The following is a 24,745-nucleotide window of genomic DNA, read 5'->3' as shown; positions in this document are numbered from 1 at the left end:
TCCAAAGCCAGGAGCAACTTCTGAGCACATAGCCAGGAGTAATCCCTGAGCATTACCAGATGTGACCCAAAAACAAAAACAAAAACAAAAAGAAGTGCGCTGTGAGAATCCAGCATTCTGAAGCTCACACCTCTGTACTATCCCTGTTGCCTTCATTTTAAGTTAAATCAGTGACATCTGTTCCTCTTGAGACAAGTTGATCTCTTTGTCAGAAATGCAAGGATATGGCTAAACAGAGATACCAGAGAGAAGTTGCTGTAGATCAGCTGTCTTAGGACTATCTCTGTATATTGAGGTATCACAAAGGACTAATCTGCATGATTTGCATATAGGAGGCCCTATGTTTTAACCCCCTGCACAGCATACCTCTGATCTTAACTAGTGATTTCTAAGCAACAGTTTATTAGTAACCCTTCAGCACTGTTGGGTCTGGTCTTCCCAAATCAAACTCCAGAAAACCAACAAAAAGAGTAACCATCATTAGATACAGCTTACAAGAGAATAAAGTAAATGTTGAAGATATAGGAGGCCAAGAAATATTGGCATTTATGCCCACCATTACTGGCATATACTAAGAACCTAATGCATGGTGTTTATGTGAATGAATGAGCAAGTGCACGTGTGAACAGAAATGTAGCAGCTCTTTGCCTTAGAAGTAGCACATGACAGAACCTGAACACAGCACTGGGCGATAACGTGGCAGCCTAGCCATCAAAGAAAATAGAAAGAAAGGGACTTTAAAGAAGATCTCCAATGGTCCACAAACTACGGCCCGCGGGCCACATACTGTATTTATTCCCATTTTGTTTCTTCACTTCTAAATAAGATATATGCAGTGTGCATAGAAATTTGTTCATAAGTTTTGTTTTTACTATAATCTGGCCCTCCAACAGTCTGAAGGACAGTGAACTGGCCCCCTGTTTAAAAAGTTTGAGGACCCCTGAAGCCTTTGTATGTAACAAACTTAGAAAATGTTTAATTAGATATGAGCATTAGAAAATAAGAATCACTCATATAGATGCTGTAAACCTGCCTTGAGAATCCCTGTCAGATATTTTGTGGGTCTCAGGTATGCAGAGGTGGGCAGTAAGAGACATTGGACTACCAGTAATTGTGTACTACAAATGTGGCAAAGATACAGAAGTGAGTGTTTCTATGGTTTTTCTAAAACATTAGCATCTCCAAAGTAATGCTTGATCCAAAAGAAAAATAGGAACATTTCAGTAGAGAAGCCACTACAGCAGGAGGTCTAGAGGGAATGAGGAGAAAAAAGAGAAAGACAGAGGGAGGGTAAATTAGCTGTTGTAACTATGTATGATTTTGGATAGCTTGTAATCCCTGCAGAGGATATGGGCTATTCTTACAGAGGGAACATAAATAAAGAGGAGAGAATTTCCCCACAAAACCATTTGGAAAGCTTAGCTAGGCTTTAGGAGGGAGCTTATATGAGCAGGGTCACTCTGCGAACCCACCACTAGCCTCCACTGAGACCATCGCTCAAGTATGTCTGGAAAGAGAGAGTTAGGAGGAAGAGCACTGTGATTGGGGATGTGGGCAATTTCAATTTTATAAAATAGTTCTTTAAAAAGATCTCAGATAAAATGCTATAATATATTAATTGTGATAGTAGATACACTTGTGTGAGCTACATTATTCAAAAAATTTCCAGTTTGGGGGAAAATGTTTATTCAATTAAAGGCATATAAGAAAAGGAAGAGGGGTTAAGAAAAGTAAGAAGGGGTACCACACTGTACTAACCTCCATTATCAGGACTTATCCACTTCCCTTTCCTTTCCTTATTTCTCTTTTCCCCTGACCCTCTGACAACCACCATATTCTCAGAGTCTAAGGTGGTATTTTTTTTTTTGGATTGTTTATTTGGTGCCATACCTGGAACACTTCCTTGGAGACTGTGTGTGGTGCTGGGGATTAAAGCAGAGTTAGATACATGCAAGGCAAGTGTCTTACGTCATAAAATTATTTTTGTTGTGTTTTGTTAGTGCATTTTCCTCATTTATCTTCTGTATCTGAGTGAAACTATTCACTATCTTTCATGTTCTGACTTATTTCATTTATCATAATTGCTGCATTGATGTTGTTACGAATGGCTTGATTTCATCCTTTTTTTTAATAGCTGAGTTACATTTTATCTACTTGCCACTTCTCTATCAGCTCTATGCTGATGCAAGAATATAGTGGGGCTACATTTTCTTAAAAACGTTTCTTTTTTTATTGCTTTAAAACAATATGTATAGCTATAAAAGCTGGAGTTATTTTAACTTTGAATATGTACCAAGTCTCTTAAATCTTGATTGAATGCTTGTGGACTTTTTGTGCTTCTGTGTTTCACTTTCCTATTAGGCCAGGTAGGAAACTGTGTTCTTGCTCCTGTGAGAAGGCCTCCCTGCAGTTCACACGCACAAGGACTTCCTTTGTTGTGTCCCACGTTCCTGTTAAGTTTTGAGGGATAGAGTATGAATCTAGAGGATGTGTGCGAGGGGGTTCTCTAACATCTATTCCATGAGCTTTTTCTAGGGCTTCTTTTATTGCAGCGTATTAAACTTATTTGATATTAACAAAAGTTTCTTGTTTATATATTCTTTTTTGAGAGGGCCACACCCGTTTGATGCTCAGGGATTACTCCTGGCTAAGCGCTCAGAAATTGCTCCTGGCTTGGGGGGACCATATGGGACGCCGGGGGATCAAACCACTGTCTCGATCTTTCCTTGGCTAGCGCTTGCAAGGCAGACACCTAACCTCTAGCGCCACCTCACCGGCCCCTTGTTTATATATTCTTGAATAAACACCAAAGAGTGGAATTGTTGGACCACATGCTATGTAGATTTTTTTGGTTTGTTTTTGGTTTTTGGGTCACACCCAGCAGCGCTCAGGGGCTACTCCTGTCTCTACACTCAGAAATCACCCCTGGCAGGCTGGGGGGACCATATGGGATGCTGGGATTTGAACTGTTCTTCTGCATGTAAGGCAAACACCTTACCTCCATGCTATCTCTCTGGCCCCCACCATGTAGACTTTTAATTATTTAATTTTGGGGCCACGCCCAGTGGTACTCAGGGGTCATTCCTAGCTCTTAGTTCAGAAATCATGCCTACCTATGCTTTGGGAACCTTCTGGGATGCTGGGGATTGAACCTGGGTTAGCCGCATGTGAGGTAAGCATCCTCTTTACTATTACTTTACTATTGCTTACGCCCCTGACTTTTAATTTTTTGAGGACTCTACAACATTTGCTATAAAGGTTCTATCAACTTAGCTTCCTACTAACAGTGTACAAGTGTCCCTTTTCCCCTATACTTTTGTTGTTTCCTACTTTTCTTTAATTATAAGTAATACTGAAAATTTTTTCTAGATGTCAGTTGGACATCTATATATTAAATTTGAAAAGGCACCTATTCCCATTAAAGAGAGTGATCTTGATGATATGAAATGTTCTGCGACTCTAAGTTCTGAAAACAATTAATTGAGCTGGAGAGAGATTGTAGTGCGTAAGGTGCATGTGGCTGATCCAAATTTAATCCCTGGCACCGCATATGGTCCTCTGAGACCCTCTCCATGTGATTTGTAAGCACAGATCTAGGAGTAAACCCTGAGTACCTCTTGAGTAGAGCTTAACTTCCTCCAAATAAAAATATAAAGCAATAGTCTCCTGTTTATTAAACAGTTCTAACTGTTGGCTTGGGAACTGGTTGTCCTATGTTCACTAATTCCCAATTCTTTCAAAGTAAGATACTCAGTCTTAAATGGTTTCCAGATAGAAAATCGTGCTCTTTTATAGTGGAGTACAGCACAATGAATTCCATTTGTCCTGGCAGTTTTGAAATCCATAAACCCTTAGGAAGCTGGCATACATCCTGGGCCAGACTCAGGACTCTGCCAGCATCAGGAAATCTGTGTTTCTGTTCAGCTTTTTGCAGACAGTTCTACCTGAGAAGCTTCTCAATGGGCTTGCAGTGCACTGGCAAGGGCAATTCATATGTTGTAGCACAGCAGTAATTCCATTCTACTTTCTCCAACTTCATGTTACATAGACATTACAGACACATCTTAGAGCTATTGTGGGTTTGCTTCTAGACCATCACAGTAAAGATAATAGCACAACAAAGCAAGTCATATGAATTTTTTAGGTTTCCAGTGCATATAAACATTGTTTACACTGTATTGAAGTCTATTTAGTATGCCATAGAATTATATCTTAAAACCCAGTGTTTATAGCTTAATTAAATGTGACAAAGCAACATGGAGTGACACAAACTGTTGGAAAAGTGACACTAATAGATTTGCTGGATGCAGAATTGTGACAAACCTTCAATAAAAGAAAATGAACTATCTGAAAAATACACACACGAAAAGCAAAGAATATACTCTGAAGGAAAAGGAAGCAACACACACAGAAAATCAAATGATAGACACAATAGTGAACTCAAGTACCCAATATATAAGTTGTAACAAATTATACAACACTTTTAGTGGCTGATTCTAGGATTTTTTCCAGAGACTTTTCTGTATTAAAATCACTGCATGTTGGGCCAAGGAGATGGTGCAAAGGACTAGAGCACATGCTTATATGCAGGAGTCTTAGTGTCAATCCTCAGCACCCCATGGGCTTGGGAGCCTCTTCTGTATGGCCCCTACATCCAATAAAATAGAAATAAAGAAAATAAAAGATTAATATCGATATATATACCTATTTATCTCTATATCTATATTTATATCTATGTCTACAGATCTCATATTGTAGTTACTTTATTAAGAAACATTTTTGTTTCTTACCATACTGTGATAGTACCAGAGGCTCACATGTGTGAATCATGTACTCTATTACTTGCCCTAATTGAGTAAACTGATGCTATGAGCCTTTGTTCTGGAATGTTGCACCAGATGCTGTCATGAACCTCTGCATTTACAGTGTACCTGGCCATATTTTCACGTCCCTATTTCTGCTGTTCTCTCCAGTTGTCCTTCCTTCCTCCGGAAAAGTGGCAGTTAGTTGAGAAGCATCCATAACCAATCGGCAGTAGAGGAAGACCAAGAGTGGTGACTCAGGATACCTGTAGGGATAACAGCCCTCGCTGAGTGAAGGGAATGCCCTTTGGCCTCCAACTCAGTCTCTAATGGGGATTATATTTCAGTGGGTTAAATGAATGAGAGAAAAGAAAAAAGTATGCGTTGGCAGAATTTCAGCTGATAATGCTAACACTGTCCAAGTAAAAGCCTGAGTTTGAGCAGAGCAAGCTTTCAAATTGATGGGGGCTCTGAGTAATTAACGACCATTCTGCTAATCAAGAAAAGTACAAATATTTTTATATTCAGAGGTTAACAAACAAGATTCTATCACTAACCTACTGGCCTGGCTCAGTCACAAAGTGGAAACTATTCCTGATCTTTGCTTTATTGTACTTGTATTTTCTAGGCAATTGAAGTATTTTCCAGTCAGCATATAAGAGGTTTGAATTAGCTGAAGATTAATCTTTTAAAACTAAAGTTAAAGAAAAAAGAAAAAAAATGGTTTTCCCTTTTGAAAGTAAACTAAAATTATGAAGTAAAATACCTTAGTATTTTATTTTCCAAATATTATACTTAGAATTTTGGCACAGAATTGTTACATTTGTTCTGGAGTAACACTTTCCGAAAGTGTAATAATGCATAAAATTCTCATTTCATCTGAAAGGACCTTTCTTTATAACATATTATGCTGATTTAGGCATCATGGACCCCACTCCTTATAGGAGAACTTCTATGGAAAGATCATCGTTGCAAATAAAGCAGAAGTTTTAGCAAGTTTGTAGGGTAACTCTTTAGAAAGACTCAACATTCAAAAATAAAAATAAGCTATCCCATGGAGAATTTATAGTGGCAGTATACATGTATGTGGCAGGGATGGAGTGGGGTTTGGGGGGGGGTCACATTTGGACACATCTGGCTCTGCTCATAGCTCACTCCTAGCTTTATACCCTGAGATCTTTCTGGTATTGGGACCATATGTGGTCCTGGGAACCAAATCTGGGTCAACCACATGTAAGGAAAAAGCCTTTATCTACCTATTACTATTTATCCAGCCCTCTATTGTTTGAACTTCTCTAAGTCACCTGTTAACTGATTGCCTCCTCCAGCAGCTGACCGATCATATATTGCCCAATTCCTTATGGTCTTCATCAGCTGATTTATTTTTTTATTATTATTTATTTATATTATTTATATTATTATATAAATATATATAATATATATTATATATTTATATTATTTATATATGATTTATTTATATTATTATTCAATAATATTTTCCTCTATGCCATTCTATTTGACAGCATTTAGAGTCATCCCTCATAAGAAAGTAGCTGGTCTGGGTTTGGGTTGCAAAGATTGTGGTTAATGGCTCAGACTTTCCCACCAAGAGACATAGACAATTGAAACTTGCAATGTCAAGGGGTAATTTTATTCCATTATTTTTAATGAAAACAAGTATTATACTAGGTATTCTACTAAAATGTTTGAAAATAGCCCAATAGAAGCCCTAGGAAGCCCACCTGTATCATGGATTTGGAATCTATTACTGCATGCAAGTGAGGACATGTTTCTTCTCTACCTCCTCCCCTTACCCCCAGAACAGAATGATGCTGTCAGTGGCACACAAAAATGCACTGGGCCCCGGTCACGAGCTTAGTCTCTGTCTTTCTTGTCAGATATCCCAGCTGATGACCGAAACTGGCCGGGAGGGCCTGACAGAAGCAGCACTGAATTGTTACAATGCTGACAAGCCTTCGGCCTGCAGTGTTCCAGCCTCAACCTCCCAGGGCTCTTGTGTTACCAATGAGACTTCCACGGGCACATCGGTGGCAGCGTCCTTCTTTGCAAGGTAAGAGAAGTGTTCGAACTATCTGGTCTTTTAGATGAGTCCACTTGGCCCCCCTCCAGTGTGGGCCACTTTTGAAAGGCACTAGGAAGAGTTGGCAATCCTTTATTTAACACAAAGTTTCTTGGCCATGGTTTGATTGATCTTGTTTTCTGCTCTTTGTTATTTGGTCATACACAGCAGTGTTCAGGATTTATGCCTGGCTCTGTGTACAGGAATCACTGCTGGGAGGGTTTGGAGGACAATATGCAGGCCAGATGCATGCAAGGCAAGTACTCTATCCCCATCCTATCTTTCCAGCCCTGCTATTGACCTCTCAAGCCTTTGTTGTGGGTGACTGTCTTTTTTATTTGGAGATGGTGAGCAAATTTCTTGGCATCTCCTCACTAGATCCTCAGAACCACTGTGGCACTGTTGCAGAAACTTTTATGACCAAAAATGTCTTTAGTTTTGCTTGGGCTGAGAGCTGCTGCCCTAGAATAGGTGGCTTCAGAGAGTGGCCACCACGGGATACAGAGTTTTGTGAATTTAGACCTATGATGGATGCTTCCAGAAGTCTTCTCATTAGAGAAAATGAAATGCTTCAAGAGTACAATAGTTGGGGGCCAGAGAGATAACTTGGAGGTAGGGTGTTTGCCTTTCATGCAGAAGGTCATTGGTTCGAATCCGGCATCCCATATGGTCCCCTGAGCCTGCCAGGAGCGATTTCTGAGCATGGAGCCAGGAGTAACCCCTGAGCATTGCCGGGTATGACCCCCCCCCAAAAAAAAGGGCAATAGTTACAGAACTGAGTTTATCTTTGGGCTGGAGGCAGGAGAGGTCATAGAGAGAGGAGACACTGGCAACAAGAAATGGACACTCTGGTGTTGGACATGAAACTATAATTAATAGCATTATAAATTGTGGTATTTTAATAAAAATGGAGGGGAAAAAGAAAATATCTGAATGCAATCTTTTTTAATCTTAGCAGATTTCTGGGTTGATATAAAATATGATCAGCTAATCTTAGAAATTTTGAAAATGCAAGAAACAAAAACGTGGTATTTCAGCAATGTTTACTGATTAATTTTAGCAACATGGCAGAGACAGGCTATGAGACAAGGGACAGCTGAACGGGAAAGCTCTGCAGGGATCATCTTATATGCTGTCATTTTATGAATGAGGAAGCTGAGGAAGAAGAAAGTTAAACTATGAGTTAGTTTATAGTAGATCCAGAAATAGAAACCATTCTTCCTCCCTGCCCCACTCCTTCTTTTTGATACTTTCAATTTAACTGTAGTCAACTATTTCTACCTAAGATTCTCAAGCAAGATACCAAATGAAATAGGAAATCTGAAGACCCGTAGGTTGAACATTTAATATTTAACTCTACCCCAGTGTCCTCATTTATAAAATGAGAATAGTGGCTACTTCTCAGGTCTGCATATTACCATGTTTATATTTTATAATGTCCGGTACAGCTATTAATTTGGGATGGATTTATCTAGTTTGTCAACTTGAAGGAATGGTGTATGGCTTACTTTACAAGTGTACAAAAGTACAATAGTGAGTTGAATTAAAGATCTGATTAAGAAAGGATCAAGTGAGAGGAGGAATAGAGAGCTAATATTCTGGATTAATACACAATAGAAGCAGCACATGGGGTTTGTTGGAAGACTGAATTTGAGATTTTCATTAGTGCAATGTTTAATTATAGGAACAGCTGAGTCAACTTTGAATGTGTGATAAGTAACAGTTAATATGTGTGAGCTGGCTATCTGTCAATGGAGTCAGCATGTTAGATTCGTGCACAAGCATTTCTGTTATCTTGAAACACTGACCTGTATTTGTAGGAGGTCATGCCCATGCCATCCAAGGAAGGGAATAGATACATGGAATATATATGAAGAAATGCCATAAGCACACAGATTAATAGGAATTTTAATGGTCAGAACCTTAATGTGGCAGAGTATGATGAAAGTAGAGGAACTAGAACATGTATCAAGTGTAGTCTGTAGACAAGAAAGCCTTCTATTGTCTCTTGGGTCAAAAAACTTAAGCAGGGGTCTCAAACTCAATTTACCTGAAAGCCGCAGAAGGCAAAGTCGGGGTGATCCTTGAGTGCAAAGTAAGTAGTAAGCCTTGAACATTGGGGGGTGTGACCCAAACAACTAAAACAAAACAAAACAAAACAAAAAAAGATTTCTCTAGGGCAGGGCCACAAAATGTACGGAGGGCCGCGAGTTTGAGACCCCTGCAATGATTCTAAGATGACCATATCAGAATTCTGGCTCTCTGTCATGCCTGGACTTCAATACCATCCCAAAAGAGCTGGAGCAGAAAAGAATTTAGGAGTATTTTGGATGGGAGTGCTTAGGGAACAAGCATTTCTGGAGGAAAGCAGCAGTAGCTGTAGAACCAGAACATGAGTGCGGAAATGAGAAGGAACCCAGAGAGGTTGAGAGCATGTTTCATAATATTCAGAGGAAGATTTACAAACTAGCAAGGAAATAATCAGAACTAGCAAAGGGCTGGCCAAGGTGAACTCTGAGACTTGTTTGGAAGGCAAAAGATGAACTGTAGCAAATAGTTACATGTTGGCTTTGAAATATTCAAATGATAGGATATCTTCGCATGATGTCCACAGGAGTTTGAAGAGATGAAATGAGAAGTTCACTAGATAAGGATTTGAGAAAGATTGGAATTGAATTGGAGGAAAACGTGCCTAATTTATTACATGCTACATTACAACCTATAATCCATGTTCAACCATGTTTATTGGTGTTGGTCTGCAGGTGTTAAAAAGTGGTTTGAAAACCATTGATATATAGTGCCCAAACCTGATTAAAACTCTTGGTTGAATCCCAGCATTGCAGTTTGAATAGTAGAACTCTCATTTTAAGAGAAGGAAGCAGATTCAATATTATGTATCAAATTGCCATGTAAAAAGTCTTTTGGATGACTTCAGTTCTTCACATTAAAGTAACTGGAATATCCATCTTCAGTTGTGGGTTTTATAAGCAATTGTGGATAAATTGAGTCTATGGAAGAATTTAATCTTCAGAGCAAGAGTCTGAGATATAGTGAAGATCACTGGTTATCTAGGAGAGGAGCATTTTAAAGGCAAGTTAAAATTCAGCTGACCTCTTGGGATTTGTAGCACCTGTGCTTTTCAATCCACAGACATCACTTTCTACAGTCGTATTTTCTGTTTGTGGCTTTGATATTTGGTACCCAACCTTTGTAACAATAATTTTTTTCAATTAAAATCATGTCCATGGCATTTATTACCAATAATTTTAAAATTTTTCCTTTATGTAATAAATATAAGCAAATGCCTGAAAGTATATTTTTACATATTTCGAAGACTTCAGATTTCTGCATGTCATAATGATAATGGAACCAGACCAGCATTTGGAGAGGGGTATTTTGTTCTTTGATCCTGTCTCAGAACCAGCATGCCCCACTCATCAGCTCCTTTATGGAGTCCAGTCTTAGTGCTCTGTACATATCCAGTGAGGATACACAACTATTACTGTTAGAGGAAAGGGTCTATCTAAAAGTGATTTCTTCATTCTTGGTGACGGCCAGCTAAAAGAGCTCCTTGTTGCACCAGTTGCAGTAAAGGCTTTTCATATATAACCTTGTACAGTGAGGTCTTTCTTTAATCTTTAGGCAAGTAAGCACATAACTGTAGCACTTGATTTTCTGCTGGGAGGTTATTAATTTCAATAGTGAGAGGGGCCATGGTGAGTGAGGTAAACAACAAAATTTATCCAGAAGATTCAGGTCTAGGACTGAATGTATTTTTAATAGCAAAATATTCATAAAAGTCAACCTCTTCAAGAACAGAGTTGGGAAGAATCAAATAAGCCTATCGGGAGAGAGAGTAAGATGGGAGTTAGACAGTATAGGGGTAAGGTGCTTGCTTGCACATGACTGACCCAGGTTCAATTCCCCGTACCCATACCCTGTATGATCCCTTCCCCCCTTTTTTCTTCGCTCAGCAGTGTTAGAGTAGGTATCTGTGAAGGCTTGAATCGGAAGTCAGACTTCTACTCTCTGAGTTTTTTGTTTATTTATTCCTGGCAGATGCAAGCTTTACTTTTCCTAGAGAAAAGTCAACAGACCTCTCAGAGTAGAAAAAACTCTTACTTATGTATATTGATGAAGTACATTTTTAGGAATTATAGTTAAATGACTATAGTCTCACTTGAACTCATCAGTTACAGCATGAAAGGAAAACATTTAGGAACCAAATGCCTATTTAATGTTATCAGATTTCAAGTGTCACAGGAAACAGTTTCAGGTGTTTTCACATGAAGAAACAAATACTTGTTAGCTTATGAGAGATAGAGAAAGACAGAGAAAATGTGCTGTAATTCATTCTCTACAATGTACTACTCTCTTATCCTTTGTACTCAGGGAATATTTACCCTAAACACTTCAGATAGATAGCCCTAACATCCAATATCAAGGGACTACAACTTCCAGGTTTGGTCTAGTTTGGGTTGTACAGAGTATCTCAGGAAGAGTATCTCAGGGCTGGACATGAAACACTCTGAGTTGGTGCTCTTTACTAAAAATGTGCATTATATTTAGACCTCTTTCTATGTACTGCAGTAGGTAATGCATAAAATAGGGCATTTGATGATTAAACAAGTTGTTTGTCTGAGTGATGGTCTATTTGGGTGTTGGCAATCTGCTCACAGCATCTGGGAATCATTGCACAGTTTTTCTATGTTGAAACACTATTCATGCCTTGATGCTTGAAGGCAAAGAAGTTTCCTTGAGCCTGAAGAATAATCTTAGTGATTTTTATCAAATAGTCTCAGTATTAGACATTCTAGCTCTTACTACACATTTTTAATGTCTTTTCCATGATGGTGAAAGGGCAGTATTAGTGAGGAGAAAAAAAAATTAGATAAAATAGGGGTTGGAGCGGTGGCGCAAGCAATAAGGCTTCTCTGCCTTGCATGCACTAACCTAGGACGGACCATGGTTTGATCCCCCAGCGTCCCATATGGTCCCCCAAGTCAGAAGTGATTTCTGAGCACAAAGCCAGGAGTAACCCCTGAGCATCACCGGTGTGGCTCAACCTCCCCAAAAAGAGTTAAATAAAACAGAGAAAAAGATGATATAACTCAAAATTGAATCTGTAACCTATAACTGACATTATGATTTTGAGGCAAAACACTCAACATTTCTAAAGTTCAGTTTGTTCTACTCAATAGGGATATCATATCTACTTCAGAGGTTTATGGTGAATGCTAAATGAAAGAGTGACACAGAACTTTGTAAAAATCATTTAACTAATAGAAATGATTTGCCATGGAATCTATTAAAAGGATATAGAATTTTTACTGCAAAGGAAAATTCAATGAATTCTTAACAGTCTCTGTGAGCGAATGGCTTTTACCCTAGCTTTACAATATGTTTACGTGGCACTTGGCACTTGGTAATCTAACCTAATGAATATTTAGAAGGGCAGAAGTAAAGACTGGGCATCATTCTTCAGAGGGAAAAACCTGCCAACCAAGTGGCCCATAGACCACAGTGATCCCTCAAAACGTTACCTAGAAAGATCCACACTTTCTAATTAAAAAAGACAACTACATGGCCAAAGAAATGACTTTGTCTTAGCACATGCTTTGCTTGCTGAAGACTCAGATAGACCTCCTGTACCACATAGTTTTCTAAGAATTGCCAGGAGCAAACCCTGAATATGAGCCAGGAGAAGTCCCAGAGCACTGACAATGTGTCCCTGAAACAAACAAATAAAGACCCTATTCTATCTCTGCTAGGGGGTATTTGTTGAATGAATAGATGAGTAAATGAGTGTCCACCTTTTGGGGAGATTGTGCAGCAAAAAATTCATACTGTCCTGCAACTCACGTTTTTTAAACAGTTCCACATCTTTTTTTGATCACTTCAATCAGAATGCTAAAGAATTAAATCATTTTCCTCTTTAGGATGTTTTGGGAAGATGGCATTTTAACTAAGCACTGAATCAAGCAATGTTGAAAAGTTATTGAAGGGCAAGTACTTTTCTCTCTTTGTAAGAGGAGGAGATTTTAGAGATGAGCCTGGGACCCAAATCAAAGAAAGAGTTAAAACAAAGAAGAGTTATAAGTTATAGGACTAGTGCGGGCAAAGGAGTGCTTTCCATCTTTTTCCTGTCTTGCTGAAATTCTGTCTTTTCCTCCCTTGAATAAACCTCTTCACTTTCTGTCTCTTGCTTTGATTTATTATTTTAATTCTATATCTGTCCTAGTGAAGTATGTAAAGCATTTGGGGATAAAATCATGTGGAAGACATTATAGAAACTAAAGATGTATTGTATTATTGTGGTATTGGATTCAGTATGCTGATATTGTGGATGAAAACACAAATCTGACCATGACATTGTCTATTCATTGAATAAGCAATTGGATCCTTTTTAAGAGACTAAGGAGAAATTTAAGGAATACTGTTAGAATAATTTGGCTGAATTGGAGACATACGAAGTTGAAGAAACCTAATTGAAGTCTTTGCTTTTTGGACTCAAAGGTATTCCAGAGGATGGAATTTTAATTGTCTTGTCTCTATAGCAGAAATAATGAATTATTTTCCTCTGTTTGAATAGTAAGATAGTAGGAGACAAAAGTCTAGAAACTGTCTAGTCCCTACTCCTGTTAGCATCCTACCTTGTACACAGCAGGAACTCAGTAAATAAATACTGAATGGATGAACAAAACCTTTTGGATAACTGTGGTCTATCTTACTTTTCAAATGAGTAAAACATGAAAATAAATTAAATCATAAAAGAAACTTTGAGAGTACTTGAAAATAGCAAATTTCATTGTGTAGTTTCCAAGTCATCATCATTCCCAGTGATACATTAATAATAAAATAAATGTTGATGCATTAAAAAAGAAATGAAATGTTTTTCATTATTGACTCTAACTGATTTAGCAGTACAGTGTTTCTGATAATCTTTTTTATTTGGTTTGTGCAGAAATGATTTTAGCATCACACTTGAATGCTTTTCCTGTAAGCAGGCCCACGAAGTACACTAAAATTTGGGAAATATAATTTCATGAGCCTAGAAATAATGACCTCTGTCATTTTCTTGGCATCCTCCAAAACCAAAACCATAAGCATCCATAGTTTGTCCTTTTAAACCCCAGAAAAGGAAAGAAAGAGTCCTGGCAGAGACAAAGAGAAATTCTCTTGGGTACCTGTAGTAGAAAGGATATAATCAGCGCTAAGCCTCTTGAAATGAAAAAAAAAATGAGCAAATTTAAACCATCACTCAAAAATTTATTTCTAGTCTATTAGATACTTCAGAAAATAAATGTGGTTCATTTTTCTCAAATAAGATTTCATTTATTATCATATATGTTTTGTTGGTACTCAATCTAAACTGGCCAGGTAAAAATGAAAAGAATAAAATATTTCCGAATCTGGCTAGTCACAATTTTAGAGACTCTGTCTCTGAAAATTGCAAAGCAGCCTACATCCTTATATATGCTCTTAGCCCTACCAAGTGTTTTTAAATTAAAGTAAGACTTTGTTTCCATCCTCGAAGAGCTCACTTTACCACATTAAATTGACAGAGGTAGCAAATGAAAGCCATGGGCTACCAATTAGTGTATATATGAAGTATGACCATGCCAGGGTCAAGCCTGCTGCAAGAACCTTCTCCTTTCTGCCTCAACAGTCCCTCAAACACTATTTTCTTCAGATTCCCCAAAAACTTAATAGGGGAGCAAATCTGGCTACAGCATGTACTGCCAGTGTCCTGATCATCATTCTCTGAACAAAACCTTCTGGTTCTCAAAGTCTAGCTTTTGGACTCTGTTTAAAGAGGCTTGCTGCTAAAACCAGAACCATAGTACCTAGAAAATAATCCATCCTCTTGAGATTAGCTCTTAATTAGACTAAAGGGGAGTCAATGGATAAATACCCCAGCTCCTTTGCTGGGGATAAGATGTTATATCTCATCTCCTAGCTTTCCTAAGTAGGATTGAGTCCCTATTGCCTACATCAGCAGCCTACTTAGTGAAGTACCTACTATTACCTTCCTTCTTGACCTGCATTGCTGTTCCTTTCTCTGTTGTAAAACTTAATTGGGAGATCCCAATTAAACCTCTAAGCACCTCATCCTTATCCAGAAGTGACTCTCTAGAAACTTGCATAAAATATTGGCATAATATCTCCTTCCATCAAACCATCCCTCCATTTATCTACCTTTCCACTTATCCAGGGCCAAGAGATTGTACAATGGTATAGGGGTCAAGACATCTATCTTGCAAGTGGCTAACTTTGGTTTTATTCAAAGTATCACATATAGTTGGTCTCTTGAACTCTGCTAGGAGTAATCCCTGAGCAGATCCAGGAGTAATCCCTGAGAAGAGAGCTGGGAATAATACCTGAAAATGTCCAGATATGATCCTCATGCCAAAACTAAATATCTATCCATCCACCCATGCACCCACCCATGCTCCTTCCCACCCACCCACCCTTCCATCCATACACCCATCCACCCACCCGTCTACCCACCCACCCACTTACTTATCTTTCCTTCCATCCAGCATTTGAAAAGCTCATACTATATGCCAGGTGTTACATTAAACACTGAGTCTAGGTAAAGGGAAGCTATGGTAATCCTGGAGCAAATAGTACAGATATGTACTCGTTTCCATTACTGGATAGTTCAATTCTCAACAACATGGAAATTCAGAACAAGGTTACTCTCCAAGACAGCAACCTCTTATTTTTCAAATGTTCACATTCAATTTTTTCTAATTCTCTTGCTCCTCTTTCTCTTTCAGAATGCAAAATACAGGATATGAAGCAGTTTTCTATCTTGATCTGTTACTTCATTCTCAACTCTTTGAATAGTGTTTGGTGTGAGAAATGATGTCAGGTTGTTCTGGAGCATTTATTTCGGAACCTCTATAGGTCACTCCTAGGAGATTAATCAGGACTCTACCCTGGAAGAAATATATCTAGTGCTTTTGGAGTTCTTTTGATCTGGCCTAGAGAGAAGGTATGTTCCCAAGCTCCCCCTCCAGTGCTTTCCCTGAGGCGAATCTTTGAGGAATAACTGAGAGCAGGTATCTTTGTGTACCTAGTACTCTGCCCAACTGTGTACTTGAAGTGAGTGTTCCCTGGAATACAATGTAGAGTAATCCACTTGACTCAGTCTGCTGGTTTTATTGACCATCACATCTAAAACCAACCTGCCCAGGCAACCATCAGATGGTTCTTAGTCAAACAACCAGTCACTAACCATAGCTTAGTCAAGTTGACCATCACACCCAGAATTAGACTCAGTCTAACCCCCAAAACTTTGCATTCCATGCTATTTGTAGAACTCTTGTTTAGACCACCTAAGCTGGTTTTTGATGCATATAGTTTTTAGGAACCCAAAGAAAGACAGCTATGAGTCTTAGGTGCTGTGTTTCTGTCCCCCTCTTTTTCTAACTATTGCCTTCATCCTTTGTTTCCCAGTGTCCCCACCTGTTGACATATTTCACATAGTCCTCATGTCTCCTGAAAAAATTGAAGACTCACATATCATTTTATTCCTCAAGTTGCTGAGTTTTAGTTTTCACACTAAAGATGGAGAAAATAAAAATAGATACCATTAATCTTCAAGCTTCTCCTGTGGTCCCGATTGCCAGTCCTAGCCTCCAAGATTCAAGCTGGATTTACTGCTTTGCATGTTCTTTATTTCTCTTAAGGCTGGGCATGTGAAGAAAACTGATTTATGGAGCTTATGTCTTGCTTAGTTGGGGTGGGGGAGAGCATTGTTCAAGTTGCAGTAAATTTAAACATCACTACTCTTTATACATTCAGGGGGAACATTTCAGTTTATGTCTATTGCTACAGAAGCTCATAAATTAAAAACAGATCTATTTCCTATACACCTGGAGCTTCAAAATTACAATCTGTTAATTTTGTGATTACCCCCTTCACAAAAAAGTCTTGGAGAGTGATGTCTCAAACAGGCTCTCTCATCAGAGCTTTGAAAATCCAAATAAAAATACTCTCCATGTTTTTTGATCCACACTAAAATGTATTTTAGGATAAAGGAAATCATTGACCCAAATTATACAATCAAATTTGGTTTCATGATCTTCATCCATAATCTCTATTTTCTCTCTCACTTTTTTAGGTTTGGTTTTTATGTTTTACATAGATTTAAAAGAAGTCTAATAGCTTCAGAGGAACATCTTTAATTTTCATTCTGTTCTAAACCATAAATTCCTCCATGTAGTCAAATAATACACCCCAGGAGGGCTGGTGGGATGAATTTGATTAGCCTCTTAAATGTTTTAGCACCTGCACACCACAGAGCTTCCAAGAACAGGGAGATTATTTTTCTTCTTTCCCTAAGGGGTTGCTTGTCACTGGGGCTATGTATTGCTGAATGCTGCTCGACAGAGGATAAGACTGAGAAGTCCTGGTGGACAGAGAAAGTCCTAAAGAAGTTCAGATATAACTTCAAGGCTCACATAAATTTCTATCTTCAGAGTTATTTTTTCTTTTTTGGATAAAATACATCCATAAAGAAGAAAGAAAAATGGACTATTTTCAGATTTCTAGAAAGTCTTTAAAATGTGCCATACTTTAAATAATATAAATGTGTTTTTAATGACTGTTCTTTACTTTTAAGTTTTACTTTTTTAAAACATTTTACTTTTAACAGTTCTTACTTTTGAAGAGAAATTAAGGCGGACGTTCATGCAAAGAATGTTTATAACAGTGTTACTCAAAATTACTTCGACTCGAAAGAATCCTAATGTCCATCAACTGATAAATGAATAAACAAAACATGACATGTTTTTATAATGAATACTATTTAAAATAATCAAACAGTTGGCATATAAAACAACATGAGTGAATTGCAAATAATTATTGTGAGTGGAAAGAAAACCAGACTCCTTGACTATATGTGGTATGATTTCACTTATATACAGTTATTAACAATAAGAAGAAATCTATGACAGAGAACATATCAGCAATTGACAAGGCACAAGGAATGGGAATAGGGAGATCAAACAGATAGCAAATAACAAATGATCATGGGTATACTTTAGAGAAAAAAGAATCAGCATTGTTTATTTCTTTTCTTTAATTTTTTAAAATTTTTATTTTTTCTAATAATATATTTAAGCACCATGGTTACAACATGTTTATTTCTTGTAATGGATTCAGAGGTATATATATATATCTGACAAACTTGCCAAGTTATATATATTTTAATATGAAAAATTTATTATAGATCAAGCATACTCTGATAAAACAGAATAAATGAATATCCTTGAAATTCAGAAAATGTTGAAATGGAGAAAGATTCGCCTTAGAAAAAAAGTGATTTGCTGATACATGTAGGATCCAGGAGAATATTATGCTGAGTGAAATTAGTCAGAGGGAGATAGACCAGCACAGAATGATCTCTCTTATATGAAGGATATAAAGAAACACAGTGGTGGAATAATGAACACTCAAAGACATTAAAAACAAAGAACAGGAGAACAGGTACTCTGTAGGAAACAAGCCCCTGAGGGGGCTGGAGAAAAGAAGAGGGGTGGGAGGTGGAAAGTAGAGGAAAGCTTTCAGCCTGGAGGAGGAAGTGGTGCTGAGAGATAGTAAAGTCTTACCTATCATAGCAGTACTGTAAACCACAATGTAAACATTTATATTTTTAAAAAGTGACTCTTGTAGAAGCAGACTGGTGGGAAAGCAAAGGGGGTTGAGGGCATTGACGGAGGGATGTGAACAATGGTAAAGAGATTTATGTTGAAACATTGCATGTTTAAAGTCCAATTATGAATAGCTTTGCAATTTCACAGTGACTATCTATAAATAAAATAGATAAAAGAATTGGTATGAATGATCATTTTCTCAGAGAGGAAATGTTTTAAAAATAGGGATATAAGAAAAGCATATTGACTCTTTTTTTTTTTTTAACAATTCTAAGGCATTGAGACAAGAGACTTCTATGGGAAATTTCAAAATCTATATACAAAGCTAAGTTCTCCAGCAATATAATATCAAGAAGATTGAACAGGAGAATTAAACAGAGGAGCTTTAATGAGGACAAGGATAAAGTTTCAGGTGAAATCATTCATATTGTTTTTATGAGATGTTAGACGCTGAGAAATTAGAAGAACCTAAGATTATAAACAAGGTTAATGATGGGAACAATTATTAGGCAACAAAATGAAAACTACCATCTTATCTTTGAACAAAATAAAACATTTTTCAAACCTAAAACATCTTTTGAGCTAGATTCAAATGTTTTGATAAGTACATCTTAAAATCTCAGAAGGAAGGGGCCGGAGAGATAGCATGGAGGTAGGGTGTTTGCCTTGCATGCAGAAGGACAGTGGTTCGAATCCCGGCATCCCCGAGCCTGCCAGGAGCAATTTCTAAGCATAGAGCCAGGAGTAATGCCTGAGCACTGCCGGGTGTGACCCAAAAGTAAAACAAACAAACAAAAAATCAGAAGGAAGCAAAAACCAAAAAAGGGATAGTGGAACTTCCATTTGAAAATAGGTTGGACGACCAAAGAAATTACTCATTTGACTTACGAATAGGTTATTTATTAAATATTTAAGTTGATCTTCCTTCCTTCCTTTCTCTCTCTTCTTTCTTTCTTTCTTTCTTTCTTTCTTTCTTTCTTTCTTTCTTTCTTTCTTTCTTTCTTTCTTTCTTTCTTTCTTTCTTTCTTTCTTTCTTTCTTTCTTTCTTTCTTTCTTTCTTTCTCTCTCTTTCTCTCTCTTTCTTTCTTTCTTTCTTTCTTTCTTTCTTTCTTTCTTTCTTTCTTTCTTTCTTTCTCTCTCTTCTTTCTTTCTTTCTTTCTTTCTTTCTTTCTTTCTTTCTTTCTTTCTTTCTTTCTTTCTTTCTTTCTTTCTTTCTTTCTTTCTTTCTTTCTTTCTTTCTTTCTTTCTTTCTTTCTTTCTTTCTTTCTTTCTTTCTTTCTTTCTTTCTTTCTTCTTTCCCCATCTCCGTTCCTCACTTTTTCCTTTATCCTTCCTTTCCTCCCTCCCTCTCTCCCTCCCTCCCTCCCTTTTTTCCTTCCTTCCTTCCATCCTTCCTTCCCCCTCCCTTCTTCCCTCCTCCCTCTTTCTCTTCCTTCCCTCCTTCCTCCCTCCCTCCCTCCCTCCTTCCTTCCTTCCTTCCTTTTTTTTTTTGGAGGGAGGGTTGTTAGTCATACCTGATGGTGTTCAGGAACTACTCCTGACAATGATCAGGAATGACTCTTGCTGGTGCTCGTCAGGGAACCAGATGAAGTACTGAAAATCATTCAAGGCCATTGGGATGCAGTGCCTTACCCACTGTAATCATCTCTCTAGTCCTGTGGAATGTATCCCAAGACTGGGGAAAAACAGGAAAAGCAGCACAAGTGGTAATCCACATCCTAAAACATAGTACTAACTGAGCATATAAACCTTCAGGTTTAGATTCATGGGACAGGATACCACAGAGGGGTAGGGCACTTGCCTTACCCATGATCAACCTGGATTCAATACTTCATATTGCATATGGTGCTTCAAGCACTGCTAGAAGTGATCCCTGAGTACAGATCAAGGAATATGTCTTAAAAACTGTTGGATGTGGCCCCTAAACAAAACACCCCCAAACAATCAACAACTAATAAACATATTCATTCACAGATAGTAAGCTGATTAAAAGCTGTTACACAGGATTGAGAGAGGAAGCAGGACTTTGAAGCCGACCCCAACTTTGGATGCCCGTCTCCTTTGCACCAGAGGAGGTGAATTCCCAACTCTATGACTTAACATTTCAAACCAATATAATAGTTGCTCTGGCCTGCCATCATTTTTCCTGTAGCTTTTTCAAAGTGGCCACATTATCCTGAGCACTTTAATAAAGTAACAGATCATCTAATATAAATGTTTGACAGGGTCAAAGAAGACAATGATTTAGAAGACCCCTGGGCAAGTTCACAGCAGACAAACAGACTAGACCCACTTCCGAGAGGCAGATTTATGGGCAGACTGGAGAACAGCAACCTTTGGTAGCTGATGTTTTAGTCATGAATGTCAGCATGGCAGTTGCAATGCTGTTCCCCTCAGTACCTGAATTTTTTTTTCCGTCCCCAAAGAAGGCAAGACAGGAAGAAATAAAAACGCGAGTCAGTGCAACCATTCAGAGAGGACAGGTGATGGTCTGGCACTCTCTCTTTGGCTTCATGCAGAATTACAAAGGGCCACTTTGGGATTGTGAACTCTAGCCATCTGCTTGCTTGGAACCTGGGAGCTCTACAGTTGGGTAAACCAGTGCCATAATGAAGAGATATGCCAGCAGGTGGGCCTTGGTGCCCTGTCTCAGTTACTAAGAAGGAAACAATCATGGAAAAAAGAAGGATATCATTGGAAATGAAGACCCCCCCCCCCAACTCTCACAGGTCACAGCTGCCAGACTCCCTTTATAGAAGAAATGGAATGAGCGATGTTTTAGAAAAAAGTGCCAATGTTTCTGCACAGTCTTCATGCCTTAGTCACAATGGAATAAAAAGTCTCTCGGTTGTGCTTTTGGTTTGCATACAAGTTGTGATGTTCCATGACCATTATCTTTCTGTCTTTAGCCTGGCCTTCTTCCATTTCATCTACTGGTGCAGAGGTCAGGTTTGCTCGACTAAGGAGTATGTGATAGACAGTAACGAGCAACTCAGAGACCCCAGGAGAGGAACAAGAACAGGACATTCCTATATTTTTATGTGGAGATTGATAATGCAGGCTAACAATCCTAGCAGAAGGTGAACAACACATTAAACAGAGGGGAAAAGATAATAAAATATCGCCTGCTGCTTAACAATCGTTGAGTGGAAATGCTCCCTGGAACTATCCAGCTGTTGCACTTGATGGCTCATAAAGCCTCAGTAACGTCCGTCAAGGGCCTTTTTTCTTGGTGAGGGACCATTTTTTCATGCGGTTATGATAGCATCTGGTTCCTGTCCCTGGAAGTGTAAAGAATCCACAGGCGTAGGCAGATGGCTGTGGGGAAGAGTCTGACTACAGAGGCATCTGGCTCCTTTGATGGGTTTTGGGTCACTTCTGACCTAAAGGGCATCATCAAAATGCAGATTCCGATTCCACAGGCAGTCCCAGAGCACCTGCTGTGTGCCAGGCACCGGGTTTGGCTATTTTAATGAAACCTCACATCTGTGAGGTAGAGAGCAACGCCACTAAAAATGAAAAGAAATTGATGGAAAAATAGTCTGAGGCTATTCGAAGAATACACCAGGTTAGACGACTGCCAGTGGCAGGGAGGTGACTTGTGGCCTTTGCTCAGAACCGTAGAGCTGCAAAGATGGATGACAAGCTGAGAGGAGCTGCCTGCCTGTACTCCTGGTAGGTGTAATACCTCTGCACATGCTTGTCCTACCTGGGGACTCCAATACGTGTGTGTAGACCAGGGACCATCCTTTCCAGAAAGCGCACAAACTAAGGAGTGGTCTGGCACCTGCTGTTGCTTTCCCTGAATGGAAGCCCTTGAAATGAGTGTTTCTTTGCAAGTGATTACTGTGATCCCTGAAGAACTTGTGAGGGAGTGAAGGAAACAGACACAGAAAGAGAAGAGAAAGGAGGATCTCCTGTGTGTTTAACTCTGGCAGAGACTGACTTCAGCACCTGCCTGATCCTCTGGCTGTCAGTCAGTCCTCAATGGTGTCCCAGTCTGGACAGCAAAGCTGCTTTGTCCTACCCATGAATCTCCTACCAATGCTGCCGGACAGAATTAAATCCTGCATTCCCAGCAACTCTCTTCCTGCAGGGCCCACTGGTTCTAGAGCCCAGGAACAGTACTTTGAAAAAGAACAGAAGGCACTTTTTTTCTTTTCTTTTTTTCTTTTAGAATCAAAGAGCCCTGAAGGAGAGCCCACAGTTGTGGGGAAAAAAAGGAGCCTGATACTTTAGGAAAACATCCTTGAGATTAACCAGACTCCAGTGATGTTTTCAAGCAGCCCATTAGCTATATCTCTAGCACAAATGGTGGTAGCTTTCCTGAAATCTGGGGTGGAGGAGAAGCAGACTTTTTCATCATGAGGTTTAGATTTTGAGCTCTTTGAAGCACCATTTCCAGCCCAATCTTCACAAAACCAGGAAGTCAGATTGTTTCAGGTGGGATGAAAGAATCGCACAAGGCAGATCAACTTCTCTTGGGAGGGAAAAATATCTGATCCTGCGTTGATTTTCATCTTCTCTTACAAGGTAGGAAAAAACAAAAAAGGAAAATGAAAAGGTGGGGTGCTGTTCAAGCTGGGAGCCTCCTTATTTGAAGCCATACATGATGCATGATATATTCCAAATCCACGTGCACCTGCCTTTTCTTCAAAAAGAGTAGCTGCATGTAATTTAAGTGAGTGATATAGTATATGTATATATTGAATGTGAAGACATAGCTACAATGGATTTCTTCAATTTTAAAGAAATGTCAACTCTAGGGTAGGGGTCGAAGGGGCTTCCTTACATGCGCCCCAGTTGAATATGAATAGCAAAGTCCTGTGTAATTTAGAGCAGAGTTGTCCTTAGATCATTTTATTATCTGTCAAAGCTTTTAAGGACTTTGGATTCTGTATGTTAAATATTTTCTGGTTTTGATGTTGTCATTGAACAGAATAGAGCACAGAGGAGCCTCTTCTTGTACTGTTTGTGGGTATAGAGCATAAAATCCAAGGTGTGGTAATAAGCAATCACAGTGGAACCACATTTGCTTTATGTAATGCTGCCTGCGGCCCAGCCCAGCCTGGCAAACACCATCAAAGAGGCAATGATCTTAAAAAGGGTAATAAATGTCAAAGTTTGATGTTGATAATAGGACCGGAGTTTTGTTTTTTAGATGTATATTTCTTTAGAACTATATATAAGGAAAGATATACAGACAAAATGGCCAGGAACTGATTGTTGTTGAAACCAGGTGATAAGATAGATTGTTCTGTTTTCATAGGTGTTTACAACTTTATTACTACAAATAAAAAAAGACACTGGAGCTAGTTTTTATTTAAAGATTTCTCTAGAAGGCTTTCTGGAGTCCAGGTTTGACTGGATTCAGACTATCACTCCTGATCCCTTTTTTGTCCATGTGGTTTCTGCTGCAGGGCTGCTGAGGACAGTTCTTTGCCTAGTTCTACTATTAATACCAGAGCCACTGTCTTTCCTGAAAACCAGTCATCTGCTATTGGATTCCCTGCATTGCCCTTCTATTAAGTTACTTCCCTAGTTCTTGTTAAATTTTTCTTGATATGAGCTCCAGGGACTGATCGAATTTGAGCAGCATGTTCTTTTATGCTTTCATTTACCTTCATCACATTCCCTTTTCTCATATAATGATTTTAAGACATGTGCTGGGTTTGGTTGCTTCTCTAGGTTTTGGAAGCAGGCTAAATATTGCAGGATCTGTTAGCAAAGTCTAAGAATAACAGAAAAGGAGCTGGAGCGATAGAACAGCAGTAGGGCATTTGCCTTGCACATGGCTGATCCAGGATGGAACTGGGTTCTATCCCCGGTGTTCCCATATTGTCCTCCAAAACCAGGAGTGATTTCTGAGAGTATAGCCAGGAGTAACCCCTAAGTGTCATCAGATGTGGCCCCCAAACCAATAAATAAATAAAATTAAAAAATAAAAAGGATAACATAAAAGTCTAAGAAGCTGTGATTGAGTTTCAGACAACTGGGATTTTGGAACCAGAGTGACCAGGTAGATTTTGGAAAGACTCTTGGTCTCAGATCCCTGATTGTCAGTTGGATATTCCTCTACCCCCACTCACCCACACCAGACTGGACATTCTAGAGTTTGACAAAAATGAAGCAAAAGAGTAATCTCTAGTTTTTAAGAACAACATAAAGAATATCCAACACCCTATTATAAAGGAGGT

The 24,745-nt window shown here is 38.7% G+C and overlaps 1 protein-coding gene across 1 annotated transcript in view; it reads left to right on the top strand.

The window, feature by feature from the left end:
* The window catches only part of KIF26B (kinesin family member 26B), a 318,803-nt gene that overhangs the window by 47,183 nt on the left and 246,875 nt on the right, over nt 1-24,745 (top strand). Inside the window, exon 2 of the mRNA XM_049776648.1 lies at nt 6,701-6,873. Within this exon, the coding sequence (XP_049632605.1) occupies nt 6,713-6,873 (161 nt within the window). The 5' untranslated portion in view covers nt 6,701-6,712. The remainder of the gene's footprint in view (nt 1-6,700; nt 6,874-24,745) is intronic.

Source organism: Suncus etruscus, chromosome 7, assembly GCF_024139225.1.
Source record: "Suncus etruscus isolate mSunEtr1 chromosome 7, mSunEtr1.pri.cur, whole genome shotgun sequence".
Classification (NCBI taxonomy): domain Eukaryota; kingdom Metazoa; phylum Chordata; class Mammalia; order Eulipotyphla; family Soricidae; genus Suncus; species Suncus etruscus.
The sequence above is the reverse complement of the archived record's forward strand: the minus strand, read 5'-3'. Positions and strand labels throughout refer to the sequence as shown.